The sequence below is a fragment of the Salvia miltiorrhiza genome, chromosome 5 (assembly GCF_028751815.1).
Source record: "Salvia miltiorrhiza cultivar Shanhuang (shh) chromosome 5, IMPLAD_Smil_shh, whole genome shotgun sequence".
NCBI lineage: Eukaryota > Viridiplantae > Streptophyta > Magnoliopsida > Lamiales > Lamiaceae > Salvia > Salvia miltiorrhiza.
This window is the reverse complement of record NC_080391.1, coordinates 38,004,133-38,025,778: the sequence shown is the minus strand read 5'-3', so window position 1 is coordinate 38,025,778 and position 21,646 is coordinate 38,004,133. Positions and strand designations below refer to the sequence as shown.

Sequence of the window (21,646 nt, the reverse complement as noted above, 5' to 3'; positions counted from 1 at the left end):
GACAAGGTCCACTGTTTGGGCCGATTATATTCAGGTTATGGACGGAGAAGAGGATGAAAATATTAAGAAAGGGCAATGCAAACGGTGTGGCAAACTAATAAGGGCTGACCCGAATAAAAACGACACCACTGCTTTGAAGAATCATACTACTTCGTGCTTGAAGAAGCATCAAGCAACATCTAGTCAATCGGTTCTCAACTTACAACCCACTACTGATGGAACAGGATCGTTGACAAGTTGGAAATTCGATCAAAATATCGTTAGAATGACATTGTGTCAGATGATCATCATGGATGAACTTCCATTTAGATTTGTCGAGCGTGAGTGGTTCAAGATGTTTATAGAGGCTGCATGTCCTATGTTCAAGATCCCGGGCAGACAAACAGTAAGAGCTGATTGTATGAGATTGTTTTTGGAGCAGAAGGTTATTTTGAAAACTTTTTTTCAAGCTAAAGACATGGGACGAGTGTCGATCACGACTGATTATTGGACAGGGATTAACAACACAAATTTTATTTGTGTCACAGCACATTGCATTGGCAAGGACTGGAAATTGCATAAAAAGATAATCAATTTTCGTAAATGCACTAGTCACACATGTGATGATCTTGCTACTGCAATCATATCATCCGTGGAGGAGTGAGGCTTGCATAAGATACTCTGTTGCACGATGGACAATGCAACGGCAAATGATGCTGCAATTAGGTACATGAAGCCAGACTTTGAGAGGTGGGGGACAAGTGTTTTGGTGGCAAGTATTTGCACATGCGTTATGTTGCTCACATCCTAAACTTGATTGTGAAGGAGGGATTGGATGAGATTGACATGTCCGTGAGACGAGTAAGAGAAGTCGTCAAATGGATAAAGGCATCACCAACTAGAGCGGACAGGTTTAGAGGTTATGTGGAGGCCTTGAAGATTGACCGATCAAAAAACCGGTTCGATTACCGGTTAGGAAAATTGTCCTTAACTGGTTCCGGTTAACCGGTAAATCGGTTCGGTTATAACCGAACCGACCGGTTTACCAGCCCTACATTCTAGTCACAATCCTTTAATGTACGTCATAAATAATTATTCCAAACACAAAATTAAATGATCCAAATAATCCAATCTCTATCGTATTCATTAAATTAAACGTTTGCATTTAGTCACCTATTTTTTTATCTCAACTTTTATCCATTAAGAAGATGTTTATTTAGAAGGATTAGTCTTGATAGATAAAAAAATAAAATTAATTCTTTATTTATTTTAAAGGATTGAAACTTTTGAATATTTCAAGATTTTTTATTATTTTTATTATTAAAGTTAACTTTGTTTAATTTATATTTTATTAAAAAAGTATAATTGAAAAATTATAATTTTAAAAATAAAAATATTCAATTGTGTATATTATCAATATATCGTACGAACTAAATGTCTCCTAATCTGAAATTAATGACTGCACTCCTGACCGACTCAAATTATTAGAAAGCTTCCACGTTGGGAGTCAAATGATAATTTTTATTGTTTAATTGTTTTTCAATAATTGATTTTACAGAAATAGTCAATTGTTAATTTAAATGCATGTTGTCATTGCAACGCCGGTTTCACTTTCACTATTTTTTTTTTCTTCTGAAACCTTGCTATTCATTTTTTTTCTGAAATCATAATGATACCATTAAATTAGAGTCATATTTCTTTTTTGAATATAATTAGAGTCATATTTCTTATGTTTTAATTTTTTAGGTGAAAGTAGGTGTCTTTCATAGTCAATAAATTGAGTTAAACCGAGGACTAATCAATTTGAGCTCGGTTCGTTTAAATATTTTAGAATTTAAACTTAATTTAAAGTTTTGTCTTATTGATCAAGTTCGACCGGTCTTCTATATCAAGTTTGAGCTTAGTTTGAGCTCAATATGATACTCGATAATATCATATATATTTCAGTTTGAACTCGAACTCGCCTAAAATAGGGGCCTGTAATAGTCAATAAATTGAGTTAAACCGAAGATTAATCAATTTGAGCTAGGTTCATGATACGACCCTTGTTGACAGATCGATCGAATGAACACGCAAGCGGAAGACTGAAGAACGAACGATAGATGAATGGAATCCCAAAACCTTTTATTCTAACCCACGGAATGATTTAGGCGAATTGAATTCCCTAAACCCCAACGTGACGTTGAAGCAGCAACTCGGGGACACTGAATGACTCCCGACAAGGATTGGTTGACTCGCCATTACACCGATAGATGCATTCGACTTGCAATTATGCCATCGTGAGTTATGGCACGTTTATAGGATTCGACGTGGTAATAAAATTTTGTTACACAAAGATTGTTGTCCATCCATCATTCAGGATTGAGCATGGGATACAAACTAGAAAATCTTAAATGGACTAAACAATCAACGATCTCTCCATCAAACTGAAAGGTAATTTGATAAACACCTCATGTTACAATTTATGTTATATAGGACCATTGTTAAGTTTTTTGATAATTGTATCTCGCAGTTAGACATCCAGAAATAGATTTAAGGAAAAATATATCACTTTATACACGATTCATTTAGGGGTTTCTTTCGTTATTGTCGAGGGCGGGTGGTGGCTTGTTTTCACGTCTCGGGCAAAATTGGCTATGCTTTTGAAGTTGTGCTTATTGTTGCTACCTTTTCTATGATCTTTGCCTTCTTCCGTACCTGTACATGATTGGAAGTACTTGAGCTCGTGACACATTCTTCGTTTATTGCTGGAGAATGTGCAGATAAATCGACCGATATTGTTCCTTAGTTAATTTGGTAGATGGACGACTATATTGGGAAAGTTAAGTAAGTTTGAGTTTCGAGTGTCGTATGTTTTTAGGGAGGTTAATTTGGCTACTAATATTATGGTGAAAGCTTCTATTTCAAATGGTGTCTGGATTGGTCCACATGATTGCATTATCTTTATTGTTAATTAAGACATCTACTCCCTTCGTTTGAAAGTTCGTCACAAGAGGAACGACCCGAGTTTAATTAAAATTGGTAAAAAGTAATTTAATTGGAAGAAGGGGCTCCACAGTTATTTGAGTGGAAGAAGGGTTGTAATTATAAGGGAAAAGAGCAAATAACCCCTTATCATACAACCCCTAACACGTTTACCTCCCTATCTTTTGATTTTGAGCTGTTAGCCCCTCAACATGTCATAAAAGAGTGCAAAATGCCCCCTGCTCTTAACGGACACTTAACACCGTTAAGTATTTTTCATTTTTTTTAAATTTCTTACTAATATTTCATACTATAAGCATATAATTTTTTTGAATTTAAATTTAAATGTTTGTAATATTTTTTAAATAAAATCATTTTTGAATACACACACACACACTTTCACTGCGTTCTTGTAACAATTAAAGTTAGATGAGATTTAATATACATATATATTATAAACAAAAAAAACTAAATCGTACCAATTAATATATAGTATATAAAAATAAAACATAACAAAGATAACCTTGTATTAATTAAAAACCAAAAGCATACACGATATATGGAAGTAGAAATAATTCGATAGACACAGATAACCTTGTATTAATTAAGAACGCAGTGAAAGTGTGTGTATTTAAAAATGATTTTATTTAAAAAAATATTACAAACATTTAAATTTAAATTCAAAAAAAATTATATGCTTATAATAAAAAATATTAGTAAGAAATTAAAAAAAATGCAAAATACTTAACGGTTTTAAATGTCCGTTAAGAGCAGGGGGCATTTTGCACTCTTTATGATATGGTGAGGGGCTAACAGCCCAAAATCAAAAGATAGGGAGGTAAATGTGTTAGGGGGTTGTATGATAGGGGGCTATTTGCTACTTCTCCCTAATTATAAAGTTAATGGTAGAGTCATTTATAGAAATAGAAAATATAAATTGGGACAAATATTTTAGGGATGAAGGAAATACATTTTATGGAGGAGAAATAAGGAATCATTATTGATCAGCCTTTAAGAAAAATCAAGACATGCACTTTCACTTTTGGCTTCAAAATCTCTTGCTATACTAGTACTCTTTGCCTTCCTTCAGTATTTTTCCACTAAATTTTCGCCATAGGAATTTTAGTGAGGTTCGACATAGGATCTCTATGGATTTTTAGGTTTTTATTTGGGTTAATTGCCCATAAAATACTAAACTTTTATCCAATTCTGATTTTACACACAAACTTTGAACTGTGGTGTCATAATTACTAAACTTTTGGTTTTATCTAGTTTTGCTACTAATTCAAATTTCGGTCAAATACCAAACTAATATATAACATGGCGTGCCAATTTTGACGTGACGTATTTATTCTTGCATGATAATCAGTTGGCAAAATAATATTTTTTTTATTTAATTTTTTTATCAATAAAAAAAGAACACAAAGCAAATAATTCAAATTGTCAATAATTTAATATATCAAATCAAATAATAGTATTTTTTAATTGAATTAATTAATTGTAGGTGTGTCAGCCAAAGAACATTTTAATTATCAATAACTTAATATATACAAAATTTATTTAGCTAAGTAATAAAGTTTATTAAATTTCATTATCTAAAGATTATTTTTTTTATAAACTATATATATTTATACTATTTGAATTACTTCTATTTTATATATTGGAGAAATTAGTTGTGTAATAGTGAATTAGAAAAAAAATGATTTAAACTTGAGAATTAAAAAAATACTATTATTTGATTTGATATATTAAATTATTGACAATTTGGGTTATTTGCTTTGTGTGCTTTTTTTTATTTATTAATAAGAAATAGGGTTAATTGCATGAAAATACACGAACTTTAGTCACTTTTTCATTCTGCACACCGACTTTGAAATTTACATTTTAAACCATGAACTTTGCATTCGTTCCATTTTTTCCTTAAAATTCACCTCCGGCCATCGGAAATCTGAGGTGGCGCCTTTTGGCGCCACGCGTATGTGACACGTCATTAATGTGTGCTGACGTGTCTTTAATTTAATACTCTCTCTCTAATACTCTCCCTCTATCTACTTCTCTCTCTCTCTCTCTCTCTAATATTCACCTCCGTCCCCGCGCTTCCCTCGTCCCACACAACTTGAGGCCGCCGCCGAGACCCGTCTCCACGTCGCCATAGACGACGTCAAAGAAGCAAATAAACTTCTTTTGGTTCTGAGAAAGATCGGTATAGTATCCCTCTCCGACATCCATACCTTTTTCCCGGGCGAGGCACTCGACTGCTCGCTGCACATCCTCGCCACCAGCTTTACTCGTATCCAACAGGTTGCAATCCACCTCGATCATACCTTTACCGTGAGCAAGAGCCATAGACTGCACGGATGGAAGCCCGCCGCCTCTGCCGGTGATTCTCTTTGATATTCTCCGAACAACAGCCATGTCAGTCGAGAATATTGGGACGTTGTAGTTTTCGACCCACTGTGTGGCTCCAACGACAACGACCCCTTTCGTCAGAACAGCACGAGGAGGGCCCTCATCGGGTTTCAGCTGCAGAGTTTCGGATTGGAGGCTGCCTACCCACTGATTTCCATCTGCATTCTGCTTGAAGTAGCCGAGCTCCCTCCTGATTGTGTCGAGCCACCTCCCCTCACCGTGTGCAGCTCCGTACAAGAAGGTAGCAACTGCAGGCTATGGATAAGATCATTAACAAAAGAGAAAAGTTGATGAAGAAACAAAAAGATGATACAATACCAATACCAATTTTACCAATTCTCTGAACAATGAGCAAATTCCCTACTATCTCAATAGATGCTATTTTGATGCTCCATTTTGTTCGTGACACAATTATGTAGTCATCCTCTATCGAGCATCTCACTTCTAAACGATTTCCCTTACTCTTAATCACAGACTTCATCACACACTTAACAATCTTGCTAGCCATTCTTAAAGCTCAAGCAGAAACAGAAAAATGTAACCATTTCATGGATTCTAGCGTCTGCACTAACTCTCAACGAAAACCCTTTAAATCAACGTCGCCGTAATATTAAAATTAGTACACATGCATGCACAATAATCTTCTAGTGGTTTAGATAATCTAATGGCTAACTTCTTTTAGCATACAATCTAAATCTAGATCCCAAATTTCATGTCAGTAGCAAATAAACTTCTTTCGTAGTTTGGAATATGATTATGAGGATGTATTTCCTTCTTCGGATCTTTATATTTATATGATTGACCTCGTCTGATTCTTTGCAGCACAGGCATACTTAATACTCGCAATCCAAACCTTGGAGTTTAGCATTGTTCTGCTGCTCCTAAAGTACCCCAGTAAGCCTCAGTACATCTACCAGATTTCTTCCGTGCAAACAAATCTTCAGAACAACGAAGCTGCTGCTGGCGTCGGTGCTTGGGTTTGGAGTCCTTCTGTGGGCTTCTTTGACGTCGTCTACGGCGACGTGGAGACGGGTCTCGGCGGCGGTCCGTGCGGCGGCAGTGGCGGCGGCGGCCTCGAGTTGTGTGGGACGAGGGAAGCGCGGGGAAGGAGGTGAATATTAGAGAGAGAGAGAAAAGAAAGAGAGAGAGAGAAGTAGATAGAGAGAGAGTATTAGAGAGAGAGTATTAAATTAAAGACACGTCAGCACACATTAATGACGTGTCACATACGCGTGGCGCCAAAAGGTGCCACCTCAGATTTCCGATGGCCGGAGGTGAATTTTAAGGAAAAAATGGAACGAATGCAAAGTTCATGGTTTAAAATGTAAATTTCAAAGTCGGTGTGCAGAATGAAAAAGTGACTAAAGTTCGTGTATTTTCATGCAATTAACCCTAAGAAATAAACAATAGATACGTCACGTCAAATATTGGCACGTCATATTAGCTTGATATTTGACCGAAATTTGGATTAGTAGTAAAATAAGATAAAATCTAAAGTTTAGTAATTATCACACTATAGTTCAAAGTTTGTGTGCAAAATCAGAATTGGACGAAAGTTCAATATTTTATAGGCAATTAACCCTTTTTATTTCTATTTTTCCTTTATATTAGACCTTATTTTATCATCATCTCCTATCTCTGAAAAAAACTTGTATCATCTCCGGATGTCAAAAAGGCCGGCCTCATAATCAGCCCGGGGAACTTGGTTATTTGGCCCAAAAGCTTCAGCCTTTTGTGTCTGCGTGTGCTAGCTACTTCTTCTCGACAAATATTTATTCATTCCAACTTTTTTTTTTTTTTTTTTTTTTTTTTTTTTTTTTTTTCTCCCCTGGTTCTCTTTTATCTTCTCATTTTGTGTCATCTAAATTTTGCCCCTCCTGAACTTGAGCCTAGTGGAGTGGAGACTGTAGAAATTAATTCTCCGACCGATTTATTTATTCACAAGAGTAAAATTTGTGCATAGACATATGGTACTTCATCCGTCCTACGAATTTTGACATGTTTGATTTCGGCACGAGAATTAAAGAGTTGTAAATTAATGTTTTAAGTGTGTAGTTAATAAAGTATAAAAATGATAAAATATGAGAGAGAAAATAATAATTATTACTTTATTTAGAAATGTATCAAGATTCGTGGGACTACTCAAAAATGAATACGTGTTAAGATTCGTGGTACGGAGGAAATAGAATAATGATGAGTTATCCTTTTCTGACAATAGATAAGGTCGATATTGAGAGATATGAATCCCACGATGCATTTAATCAAGTTCGAAAATATTTACAACTGATAAATGGAAACATGAGTTTATTTAATGTAGTATTTAATGTCACAACCAATCACCGCAGAAATCATATAATATTGAGAATTGCTGTTAGGAGAATAGTTTCCTCATGCAGTTAGTGAATCAATCCATCATTCTCTAAGAGGCACTAAATTAATCAGCTCATCATTCTCTGAAAAGCAAAAGAGGTTCTTTTATGGCAAGCATCACCTATACCAAAATAACAGTTAATAAAATGGAATTTATCCCATAGTTAACGTGATTGGTGCATTTGATTTTCTCTTAATGAAGAATATCAATCACATAGGACCCATAACCCCCACCCCAGAATCGATCACCTACTCATAGTGGACAAGTATAATGCGTCCATCACTGATGTGACAATTTTAATTTTAAAAGAGAATTAACATATCTTATTATAATTAAAATTATTTTACTCTAATTAAGATTGTCACATCAGTGGTGGTGAGCACATTATGCTTGTCCACAGTGGGTAGGTGATCCTTTTTGACCCCCACCCACTCAATGTATGTTTCACTATAAATAAATTTAAAGTATCGGTTATTGAGTGCGCACTTTGAATAGCAAGTATATATCATCTTATATTTTTGATTTTATTGATCTATATACATAATTGTTTACAAATAAATATAAGATCTAAACACGATAAGAAGTAAAAATTATTCATGTTGAAGTATCAAGTTTGGAGGCACTGAAAATCAAAGCTCGTCACGATAATTCAACTTACATCTCAAGGGGCAGCGCCCACTTGCACGAGGTGTGGGGACGGTGGCCCCCGTAACAAAAACAATTTAAATAGTTTATACAATTTATTTTCGGTCTTAGTGAAATTTTAATAGGCTTAATCCAGTTTATTTTTCATCCTGGCGGAATCCTAATGAACTTAGGATTAAGGCTTAGACTTCTTATTACTCCATTCATTTCATTATAAGTGCTCGTTTGATTCAAGTAGAGGAATGGAAAGTGAATGAAATCTAATAAATGAGTGGAATGGTAACAATAACCATTACTTTTATTGAGTGTTTGGTGTAACAATGGAAATGAAACATTAGTAAGGGATTCCCTTTCTTTTGTTTCCCCTCTATTTTGAGGGGTAACAAATTGGGTGATTGGGTTACCCTCAAGTAAGGGTAATGATTATCTCATTACCCAAACCAAACAATAAGTAATGGATTCAATTACTTGATTCCCTTTCCAACCTCTAAAAACATCCAACCAAACGTGGGCTAAATGTTTCATTTTTCATAATAAAATGTCTCATTATAAATATTCCATTCTTTTTTGACAACATATTCTCTCTCTATACTTAATATTTAAATAATTTTCACCAATCCACTTTATATACTAATTATACATTTCTTAATCTTCGTGCCCAAAAGTAATACTAAGACATTTGTAATGGGACGGAGGGAGTCTAAATAATTGTTCTCAAGTGTATTTTATATTTAAAAGTTATACTCTCTTCGCCCACGGTTTCGTTTTCACCTTGTGGACGACATGAGTTTTAAAAAAGTGGTAAATAGTACTCCTTCCGTCCCACAAGATTGTGCATCACTTTTGGGGCACAAAATTTTAATAAAATGTTAGATGAATATATTTTGAGAGTTGAAAAAATGATTCACTTTATGAGACGTAAGAAATAAGAGTAAGAAATAAGGAGTTAGTGGTGGAGTAGTGTCCAAAAATGGCAAATGCACACTCTTATGAGACGTCCCAAAATAGAAATAAGGGCACACTCTTATGAGACAGAGAGAGTAGTTGATAATTATGAGTATTGTTGTGAGTGGAGTTTGTGACTCATTATTATTGTGAGTGGAGTTTATGGACCGTACTGCTACAAATAAAATTAAAAATGATATTATGGATGGACCAAAATGATAAAAATAAAAACGATATCATGGACGGATGAAGTACTAAAAAAAAATCTCTAACTTAGCATGCTTTAAATGTAGTATGATGAACTAGAAAATCAATTCTCGTATATTCTTTTCATTTTTCTGATTGCATATGTGTGCTATTTTCTAACAATTCAAGCCAAGCACACAATATACTGACACTACCAACTACAAGAAATGTAAGAGCATAATGTGATCATTCCTCATGAGCATTGGGTCAAAGCTGACACTTGGAGCAAGATGTAGTAAAAGAAAAGCTTTTATCAACATAGGGCGTCGCAGATTTCATACAGAAGAGATGTCTCCTTTCTTTACAGACAAACTATTGTTACAACTCATTTATACTACGCAGAACTGGATCCAAATTATCCAATGTCCCAGATCATGAAGCAGACATCCTTGCATCGTTTTCGCCTCTTTTTTCGATTCCCTTAGTTGTGTCGAGGGCTCTGATTTTCATTTTTTCCCACTTTTTTTTTTCGCCTTCTGATAGTCCTCAAACGTCTTTTCTGCATACCGGGCAGGTCGCTTGCCGGCTGAGCCATTGATCTATACAATGTATGTGGAAGAAATGCCTACAACTCGGTAGCAACCTCGTGGATTCTCCATCCCTCAAATCCTAGCAAGAAATAGAGTGAGCACTTGTTTTTAGAAATGGAACTACGTTGTCACAATCATGTTAGAATTAGAATAAACATCAATTTCACATGAGAAAACCAGATACATGTAGAAAATCGTGTAGAGATCCAAGGCCTGGTTTCAAACATGTAGGGCAAATTAAACTCAACAACACAATTAATGCCATTAATCACAGCTCGCTCTCTATTAATCTCCATCAGGGACCACATTATGGGGAGTACTTTTTTGAATTCTTGCAATTTTTTTACAATCTTGGCTGTTTTACCCTCGGCCTCATGAACATTAATTGAGCTTCAAGTACGCTTAAGTTTCAAACACAAGGCCGTTTGAAAAAAATAGCACATACTCCTAATAAATATCCCAGAGAAACAGAAAATGAAAAATGATATATATATATATTCCAATTTTGGTTTGAATAGGGTAATAATACAGAATGGTAATAAGAGGTACCTGTAAGCAAATGGCACAACTAGTGTCGGAACACGTGGCAGCCGTCTCTGCAGTATTAAACTCAAAGCTTGGTAATTCTTTAATGGTATCCTGAGATAATCCCCTGATTGTATTGACCTCAAAAATGTCTGAAATCTCCCTCAAACCTGTCTCCATAGTGCTAATCTGAAGATTTTCAAACAAAGTTAGATGAACCTCCCTAGCCTAACACACTAGAAAAAACAAAATTGAAGTCATCCTATTAATACACACTACTCAAGTAGGGGGGCAAAAATCAACAAATACCTGCCACTGATATGCTTTTAATACAGCAGGGCTCACCCATTCCATAAATATCTTCCCATTCACAAGACTGCATATTAGTGCCGCCTGAAAAACAACCAAAATACCCATGCTTTAATTTTCTGGTAATCCAAATTTGATAGCTTTATGTGAAAGCCTCTCTCTTCAACAAAGCGAATAAAAGCATCATTTACTACAAAGGAAAGGACGATGGCTAACCTAATAAAATGAAGAGGCTAAGGCCTAAGGTAGCTTAGGAATCCAATTAAAAAGCCCAGAAAGCGTGATGGAAGTAATTCGTTCTGGAGCCCTGCCCTAGAGGATTTAATGTATTTGATGGAGATAAAATGCTATTACAGAATGCAGGTACTATTTTTTTTTTCAATAAAATAAATGGGAGCAAAGAATATGACCTTGGAAAATGGCTCCCCGTTTAGTATGAGTTCCATGAGCTGCACGGCCGTGATGGCCCCTGCTACCGCCCCTACACCAACCCCACGCAGTAGGCCGGTTTCGGTGGTCTGCCCTTTCAGCGCTCCGCTAATTACGCCTACGATAGCTCCACCTACATACACAAATTGAAGACGAAATTAGCAAATATGGAGAAACTCTCCTTCTTGGAGAGGGAATTTCGTCGAACAGGTTGTGTGCATGCGCAAAGAGACTATTTACAGATGAAAATGGAAGCGGGCTTTTTCAAAAGCGAAGCTTCCCAATCAAATTGAAGCGCGTTTTTTCAAAAGCAAAACCTCCCAATCAAACTGAAGCGGCGGAAAGAGACTTACCGAGAGCGAAAATGCAAGTGAGTAGAGCGACGGCGAATTTCTTGAGCAGCGCGAAGACGAAGACAAATTGGGAGCGGCTGAGCTCAGTGTGAATCCAAGGCGCGGCGGCGGAAGCCCACCTTTTCATCGCTTGATAGCAGATCAACATAAGTCCCAGAATTTAGAGTTTGATGGAATTGTTTTGTGAGAGAGAGAGAGAGAGAGTGTTGGCGGTAATTGTGAGAACCCCTTTTTCTATTAAGCGGTTGGAATTGGAATAAAATCTGGCGATGGATTAAATTGAAGTGAATGAAAGCATGAAGAAATGTGGGTGGGATTTATAGGAGGAAAGAAGTTGAGCATTAAAGTCTGGTTGGGAGCTCATGATCTACCACACACGTGCTGCGCCCATGCATGCTGCAAACACTATTCATTTTTTCCAAGTTTCATTTTTCAACTTACTAATAAATCATTGTCAAATAACTTAATCATTAAGAATATCTTAATTTTCCCTCCAAAAACAATAATATCTGGATAATTAAATGTGGACAAACTTACTGATTAAGGTATGATAAATTTGTTTAATTTTCTAACAAAATCGATTTCAATACTTTCTTATTCTTTTGTGTGACTCAGTGCTATTGAGTCATGTTCAAAATAATTATCATTAAAATCTTTAATAATATTAGCAAAAATCACGTTCTTAAGCTGGACATGAATATACATTTAATTAGTTATACTGAATTTATAGAAGCATGCAAATATTTAATTAGTTATAGTGAATTTATTTAATTAAACATACTTTAATCTAGCTATTTAATACTATAAATACATTTAAATATTATATTTATCATTTACTTTCACGCATTAGGGGTGTATTGGTTGTAGAGTCTATAGGATTTTTTTTGACTTTGAAAGTTTGGGGGTATTCAATCCAGACTTTTAAAAGTATTTAAAAATCTAGAGGTATTCAATATAAATTTTAAAAAGTGTTAAAAAATTCTTAGGTATCCAAAAGTATATGAATTTTAGAACTCTATGGATTTTGATGGATTCTCCTTCAAAAATACAAAGAAGAAATCTCACCTCATCACACGAGATTTCTGTAGATTCTTACACCTCTCTTCAGTCCAGCGCTCGCTTGAGACCAACGAGCGCTGGTGCTTTGAGCATCGAGCATCTCAGCGGTTGCTAAGCTCCAGTTTCGGTTTCCAGTGGTCGCTGGGCATCGGCCGACGCTGGATTGCTCCAGTTTCAGCGGTAGCTGGGCTCCAGGCGGTGCTGGGTTACTGCCTTCCTAATTCCTATGAATTCGTGAAAATCTATGAAAGACAATAAAAAAAAGTCAATCAAACTCTACATAAAGTCTATGAATTTTCTAAATCTATGAAAATTCATAAATTTTTTAAAGTTCAAAAAATTCAACAGAATCCCAAACCAATACAGCCCTTAATCTAACTTGTTGGTTGACCACTTGGAGACTTTGTCTATGGTTTCAAGTGTTTCAAGATGTTTGCATGCTTTGTGCGTTTAAAATTCTTGTAACGTTACATCTTAAAAAAAAATAAAAAATCTTGGAACCTTGGTTAGTGTCACAGGGTCTTCCTTCAACTCTGAATTTTTCGCCCCGTGCAGCGCCGAATTCCCACAATCCGACCAGCTTCTTCCCTCACCAATACTCGTTTGACACTTAGATTGTATGAGGCTCTTGAATGTATGCACGAATCAAAGTTCACACGCAGCGGACATCAACATGAACAACCTTAAGCAACACACAATGATTTACGGGGACACCATGCCCCAACCTTTAATTTTATTTCCACAATAAAATTACAAGGACCTATCTCTATGCTCAAGGCTCGCGCACACACTCTACACTCTGCACGTTCACAGCCAATTACAATATATAAATGTGATGGACAACCCCCATCATTAGGCTAAAAACCGCTATCAAAGCTGAGACTAACTGCCGGGCAGTTTTTCGCCCCACTAACTTAAAACTGCCCATCGTGGGTCGTGGCAGTTGGCGCCCAAGCAACTGCTTCACTCTGCTCCCACTGATCCAGCCATCGACATCTCCAGAGCTGACCTAGTCCCCTCTACTCTGGTCGCCCCGCGTTGGTCTGCTCTGATCTCCAGAGCTGGTCTGCTCTGACCTCCCCACGCTGGTCTGCTCTGACCCCCCCAGAGCTGGTCTGCTCTGACCTCCAGAGCTGGTCTGCTCTGACCTCCAGAACTAACATCTAGAGCTGACATCCAGAGCTGATTTGGTCTGCTCTGCTCTGGTCTGGTCTGGTCTTCCTCCGATGCCACTCAACATCGACCATCCGTGTCTCGCCCGGTACTCACCCGCATGATGTGTTGCTTTTCATCAACACTTGGTTCTGTTGCCCCATTTCTCGACAACCTAACGCCAATCTGTCGAGGTACGTCGTACGGACTCGACGTGTCTCGGACCTCGCTTCTCAAGGGTCTAACAAACCACCCCCACCAAAATTCGACGACGTCCTCGTCGTTGATGGAATTAAACCCCATTCTCTAAGCTCATTTTCACGAATACTCCCGAACCAAATTATGGCCTCATCTGACATCACCCCGTCACCACCATCTCTTTGATCGGCCTCATTCTTGGACTCAACTTGAATTGCAGACATCAACTGCAACGTACTCATCCTCGGGCCCACGATCTCGCTGTCTTCAGCCCTCTCAACAACAATCGCATTCACCCGCTTTGGACAATCCCTCATTCGATGCCCCATTTCCTCACAAATGAAACATCCCCGATTTCTCTTTGGGACTGTCGCTGCCATTTCTGGCACCTTGGTTACTTCCTCGCCAGACTGCTCATTTTCCTTCCCTTTCTTCGAGTCCGTCTTCCTTCTCTCGAACTCATGGGAATCACCAACTGGCGTGAAATCAACCAACCCCTCAGCAACAGCTATGGCCTACTGCACATCTTTAACTCCCTGCCGTCTCACCTCAGCCTGAGCCCACGGCTGCAGTCCTGCCATAAAGTTGAACAACTTGTCCGCCTCCGACATGTCATTCACGTCAAGCAACAACGAACTAAAGTCCTTCACATACACTCAAACGAACTTCGTGTGCTTTAACTTTCGCAATGCATCCCTCGCCACCCACGAGGAATTTTCCGGAAGGAACTGCTCCTTCAACTCACGCTTCAACGCCTCCCACGTCAAAGTCTCCATTTGGTCTCCACCAGCACCGACACTTGGCCTCGAACGCCACCACAGCTTCGCATCACCCATCAAGTACATGCTAGTGATCGACACCTTCTCATCATTGGGCACATGAGATGCCTTGAAATACATCTCCATGTCCCATAAAAAATTCTCTAACTCCTTCGAACTCCTAGCGCCCTCAAAAGGTTTGGGCTCTGGGACACGAACCTTCAGAACCGGCCTGCCTTGCTCCACCGTTCTGAGCACTCACTTCACGAGCCACAACTCATCCAACAACTCCTCGATCTTGATGTCGACCGCCTGCGTCAAGGCAGACACCTCTTCCTCGCACGACACGATCTGACCTTCAACAAATCTAGGAGTGTCTTCCACCGATTTGCGCATCACTTCAACTGACTCTTTGATCGCAGTAATCTGATCAAAGACGGTCTGAAGTCCAGCCGACGTTGAAACCTCCGGGGTCCTCCCAAGCACCGTCTCCAACCTCAGCACCCTCTCTTCGAGAGCAGAGAATTCCCTCGCTTGCACCATCTCCACGACGGCCGCAACACGTACCAGAGCCAACCTAACCTGGCTCTGATACCAAATGTCACAGGGTCTTCCTTCAACTCTGAATTTTTCGCCCTGTGCAGCGCCGAATTCCCACAATCCGACCAGCTTCTTCCCTCACCAACACTCGTTTGACACTTAGAATGTATGAGGCTCTCGAATGCATGCACGAATCAAAGTTCACACGCAGCGGACATCAACATGAACAACCTTAAGCAACACATAATGATTTACGGGGATACCACGCCCCAACCTTTAATTTTATTTCCACAATAAAATTACAATGACCTATCTCTATGCTTAAGGCTCGCGCACACACTCTATACTCTGCACGTTCACAGCCAATTACAATATATAAATGTGATGGAAACCCCCCATCACTAGGCTAAAAACCTTTATCAAAGCTGAGACTAACCGCCGGGTAATTTTTCGCCCCACTAACTCAAAACTGCCCATCGTGGGTCGTGGCAGATGGCGCCCAGCAACTGCTTCACTCTGCTCCCACTAATCCAGCCATCGACATCTCCAGAGCTGATCTAGTTCGCCCTGCTCTGGTCTGGTCTCCCCGCGCTGGTCTGCTCTGATCTCCAGAGCTGGTCTGCTCTGACCTCCCCGAGCTGGTCTGCTCTGACCCCCCCCAGAACTGGTCTGCTCTGACCTCCAGAACTAATATCCAGAGCTGACATCCAGAGCAGATTTGGTCTGCTCTGGTCTGGTCTGGTCTGGTCTTCCTCCGATGCCACTCAACATCGACCATCCGTGTCTCGCCCGGTACTTACCCGCACGATGTGTTGCTTCGCATCAATACTTGGTTCTGTTGCCCCATTTCTTGACAACCTAACGCCAATCTGCCGAGGCACGTCGTACGGACTCGATGTGTCTCGGACCTCGCTTCTCAAGGGTGTAATAGTTAGGGAGGTCTTCTCTATTTGTAGGCGTGGAAATAAACTATCCATTAGAGAGATAGCTATTTGTACATCTATGTTTAGTATTAGCAACGTTATAAGTTTGAGCTCCTTGATTTGTAGGAGCTGCATTTGCATGCTTTTATTTAACGCAGATTATTGGTTGCGACCGTCGCATCCCATGCGACGAGTCGACCCGCGCCCCAAACTCGTCCTCCTTACGCGGAATCCTGACCCGCGTGGGTTTGACCCATGTTCCTAATTATTACATTTGTTTATAATAATTGTTACTTTTAATAATATAATATATACATTTGTACACATAAATGTATATTTATGTTAATATAAGTAGTTAACAACAATATTATGAAGAAATATAATATTTTAAAAATATTACCTTTCTTTATAATAATAATAATACTTTTTATTATAATAATAATTAATTTTTATTACAATAATAATTACAATTAATATATTTTTTTTGAAACATTACATTTCTCCATATCAAATATTACTTTTTATTAAAACAATGATTACTTTTAATAAGCATAAATAATTACATTATTATTTGATCAAATAATTATTATTGTACGAAAAAGTAATTATTGATATGTATAATGTTTTATATTGAATGAAGGTAAATATTTATATTAACAAAAGTATACATTTGTGCAACCAAATATATATCTTATGCTTATTAAAAGTAAATACTCCTATTAGGGTTTAGTGTTCATATTTAGGGTTTAGCTTACAGGGTTTAGGGTTTAGTTTACAGAATTTAGGGTTTAGAAGATATAATACTTTATATTAAATGAAGGTAAATACTTATATTTATATAAGTATACATTTGTGCGAACAAATGTATATGTCATGCTTATTAAAAGTAACAATTATTATAAACAAATGTAATAATTTAGGATTCAGAGTTTCGGGTCTGGGGCGCAGGCCGGGTCGGGCGCTGGTCGGGGCGGACCCGTCGCACTGGAGTGCGACCGTCGCACCAGAGACCGACCCTTTATTTAATATCGTCGGTATTTTTCTACAAACTGCGATTGTCGAATTCAATTCGTTGTTATTTTTATGTTGTGTTAGCACCTTTTTGTTGGTCCACGTCAATTTGTTAAGAAAATAGTCAAACCACCCTAACATGATCACGATTCCTTGTACGGATGAAATTGCGGTTGTATATATGAAAAGAAAAATAAACTAATTTAAAAATTCTTGAAAATGCAGAGAAGCAGACTAAGGCCTCACAATTTCTCATACTGATTGTACAAAATAAAATAACGACATGAATATTATAAGAATCGTACTGTACACATAATTTTTATTTTCAAAAAAATTAATTAAAAACAAAATGTAGAAGTGAGATGATAGTAAAATAAACATAATTGAAGAAATTCAAAACCAATTAGTAAAATAAGATCATCAAGTCAAGAAATCCTCTCTCTATAAAATGATATACGATCCGACAGTTGCAAAACTTCGTTGGCTAATATGCAGTTTTTCAAAGTGCTAAGTCTTATTTAAATTACCGATACCGTTGCCCGCCAATGTCGGTTGTTTTTGGGCAGAGACCAAGGGCCTCCTTATGTCTACGAACCTCTATAAGATCAAAGACCTAAAGCCACGTACGGCCACAAGGGCGGAGCCAAGAATTTAGTTTGGGGGCTGAACTTGTACGGGAGTTTGAGGGCGATAATTCTCGATTTTTTTTTGCTATTTCGTACATTTAGACATTACAAATTAGAATCAATAGTAATAAAAGACAAGTATAATAGTAATAATAACGAACATTTTTTTTGGACATTTCATATATTTTAGGCATTTTCTATTAAAAGACAAGCATAATAGTAATAATAACGAACAACAATTTCATAAATTATATAGTTTTAATACATTACAAACTAGTTTCAATACATTACAAATTTTTTGTGGGCATTTCATACATTTTAAGCATTTTTTTTTATTAGAAGACAAGGATAATAGTAATAATAACGAACTAACATTTTCATAGATTATATAGTTTTAAATAACACAATTAATTTTAAATTAAGTGTATATGAGGGCATATACAAGCAAATCAACTTTTGTAAAACAAGGTTCTTATATATGTATATTAAAATTAAAAAAAATTCAAAATTTGGGAGGGGGCTCTAGCTTCCCTTGGCTCTGCCACTGGCCACAAGCCAAGAGAGTCGATGGGCGCAGCAGTGCATGTAGGCTTACACATCCATGACTTGTGCACATAGTTATTACAAGTAATTCTGTAATAATTTAAAGAGCTGGTCTCTTGTACATCCATCCGCATGATGCAGATGAACGAGTATAAGTAACACATAAATGCAAATAAATACTCCTTCTGTTCCATTACAAATGTTCCACTTTCCATAATGGGATGTCCCATTACAAATGTCTTATTTCTTTTTTGGCAACATATTCTCTCTCAATACCTAATATTTAAATAATTTCACCAACTCACTTTATCTACTAATTACACATTTCTTAATCTTCGTGCCTAATAATAATGGGACATTTGTAATGGGACGGAGGGAATACTATCTGGCTTTTAATTGGTTATGTTAGATCCAGAGGGTCTCGAATAGGTGTATGGGGTGGGAGGGGAATACACCTATAGGCTATTTTTGATTTTTACAAGAGATCAAAACGAAACTTCAAACACAAACTCACTCAACCTATTTACAGAAAAGAGTTTTGACCAAAACAGGGTTGACGACTGATACTGAATACTCTTCAGTAAAGAGTTATCAGTTAAGTCAAAGACCTTAATTGATACACGTAAGGCTTCAGTCGAGTTTGATAAACAGAGATGTTATGAATCTTACTGACTATCAGAAGATAGATCAGTTAGACTGATAACACACGCATCGAAAAACTTTTATTTCGCAATAGCCTGTGAGTTAAGCACGTTGTCAGTCTTTAGGTTTCTCTTTGCAATTAATCAGTTTTCAGTTTACGAAGGGAAGAACACAAGTAAGAAAGTAAATACTGAAAGCTGTAAATTACACAAAGATTTTTACATGGTTCGAAAAACACTTCCTACATCCACATTCGGTTGATCAGACCAACAACTTCACTGGGCAAGTGCTTCCAGGTGCACTGCAAACCTGAACATGTGCTTATGGGTGCACACAACCGAAACAACCGAAGATCCAATCTTTAGTACCAACACACCTTGTTGGATTTCTCACTGGGCACTAGGATCTCACGGAGACAGAACACCTTTCCGAACTCCTTTACAACACAAACACTCAATTCAGTAGTTTGAAGGAAGGTTTGAAAACTTGCCAACTAAACTTCAAAGAACAAGTTCTTTGCAGTTAGTTTGACCTAGGCTTTGGATAAACAAGGCTTGCCTAAGGTCTAAAAGAATATTTGTAATCAGCAGTGACTGATTTTTGATTTTGGGATTTTCTTCTTCGATTCAAACTTTGGAGAGTCTGGGCTTTAGCTGAATAACAATTTTGGTAGCGTTTCAGCTTATGTCGTTGAATCGGTGAATATTGAAGTGATCCTCGAGAGCGATTTATAGGAGGAGTCTTGAATAGATCCGTTGGCGGAGAAGGTCTTCAAGATTTCTTCCGTTAGAGAGTAATTTGAACTTGGGCTGAGGCTTCAATCTTCGAGGTTCCTTGTTTGGTGAGAACAACTATGTTGAAGAGCAGGAGATGCGACATCTCTGTAAAAGTAATCACCAAATAGGAATGGTCTCTGCAGAGAAAGGACGATCCTGAGATCTCTGCATTTAATGCGACTGTACTTCTGGAGTGCATGGCTTCAATTGATCGTTGGAGGTTCAGTCCGAGGAAGAATGCTTAACTGATACTTGACTTTAGTATCAGTCCGTTGATTCCACGTGGCTCGCATTAAGTCATCAGTCAAAACTGATTCTTCGACTGATGCTTCAGTCGGCAACTTCAGTTTTCAGTCTTCAAAACGACAACTAAACTAGAAAAAGAACTCTAACACTTGAGTTCAAGCAGTTCTAGTCTATTACAAAAGAATTGGGGTGTGACATTTTGGTATCATCAAAACAAAGATTAGGATATTTCACTAAGTTTCCAACAATTTCCCCCTTTTTGATGATGCCTAAACCACACAACAGTTCTAAGCAAGAAAAAGACTGAACTCAAAGCACAAGTTATCAAACAAGGTGAATACTATTCCCCCTTAACAATAGAACCTAAAACTTATACTTCGAATAAAGAACACAACAGTTCAAACAAAACAGAACAAGGACAAGACAGAAAAACATTAATCATAGCCTGGACAAAAAGTCATTGTCTTCAGGTTGAGATAAAAAAGAATTTCTTTTCATTTAAAGATAACTGATGAGAAATCAGTCGAGGTACAGAGCAAGACATACAAGGGAGCAAAAACAACAAAGAAAAAACATGGGATTCCCATGGACTCCAGCAGTCTGCTTGTCTGCGCCTTGAACTTCTTGATCTTGATCTTCATCTTCAGTCTTCATGTTCCAAAGCTTGTTCCATTCACACTTATTTTCCATTGACTTGAGGTCTTTACTGAAACGTCATCCTTAAGACTTCTGGTGATCCTTTTGCTTTACCATCTTCAGTCATTCGAGAAGATGCAGGGAACTACCTTCGAGAAGGTTTTTCTCTGACTTTTTGTCGCAGCCTGCTTTAACTAAGAATAGTTAAGTCGAGTGATCCGTACTAGGGATGTGATTAAAGAATAAGGGGAAGAAAGGGGGCATCATTTAGAACCGTAAAACATACTCAAATCAAGAAAACTCAAATTAAATAGTCTATGAAAGACTACATAAACAACTTAATTAATATCATAAATTTAAGTTATACATCTTATGAAACTATTCCTATTTCTTTAAGACTCAAGGTATAACATAACATAACATCAAAAGTATTGTGCAGCGGAAAGTAGCTAGACATATGTATGAAGACATATTCTAGACATGTTAACTTTATTTATTAACAACCCTGAAAACTCCGCTCACTGCAGCACCATCATCACATCAGCTCAACCTGCACATTTAAAAAATACATGCAGGGCTCAGTACAAAAGCACTCAGTGATCTTATGCCGAAAACATCTCATGCTTATAAAGCTATATATATTGTCATTGCCATTTCATATGCATAATACAAGGAATTTGTAGAAAGGCCCTGTATTAGCTAAACTCATTTTCATTTCCTCAAAGTTGTCTGGGCAGACTTTCTCATCAAGTAAGTATCATATCTGTTATAACATGAAGTACTGAGAGGGAGGCCTCCCTCTGCAGCACTGTGATCGGCCAACCTGAAAGA

The 21,646-nt window shown here is 37.4% G+C and overlaps 2 protein-coding genes across 2 annotated transcripts; both read right to left on the bottom strand.

The window, feature by feature from the left end:
- Positions 1-5,022: 5,022 nt before the first annotated feature.
- LOC131025884 (uncharacterized) lies at positions 5,023-5,860 on the bottom strand. Its single transcript, XM_057955664.1, has 2 exons — positions 5,666-5,860; positions 5,023-5,607 (listed from the first exon to the last, which is right to left on the bottom strand). Exons 1-2 carry the CDS (start codon positions 5,858-5,860, stop codon positions 5,023-5,025), a joined length of 780 nt encoding a protein of 259 aa, XP_057811647.1.
- A 3,932-nt stretch (positions 5,861-9,792) lies between these two features.
- LOC131024322 (NEP1-interacting protein-like 1) lies at positions 9,793-12,121 on the bottom strand. Its single transcript, XM_057953826.1, has 5 exons — positions 11,706-12,121; positions 11,334-11,485; positions 10,924-11,007; positions 10,639-10,803; positions 9,793-10,168 (listed from the first exon to the last, which is right to left on the bottom strand). The coding sequence occupies exons 1-5, from the start codon at positions 11,851-11,853 to the stop codon at positions 10,046-10,048; spliced, it is 672 nt and encodes a 223-aa protein (XP_057809809.1). The 5' UTR covers positions 11,854-12,121; the 3' UTR covers positions 9,793-10,045.
- Positions 12,122-21,646: the final 9,525 nt, after the last annotated feature.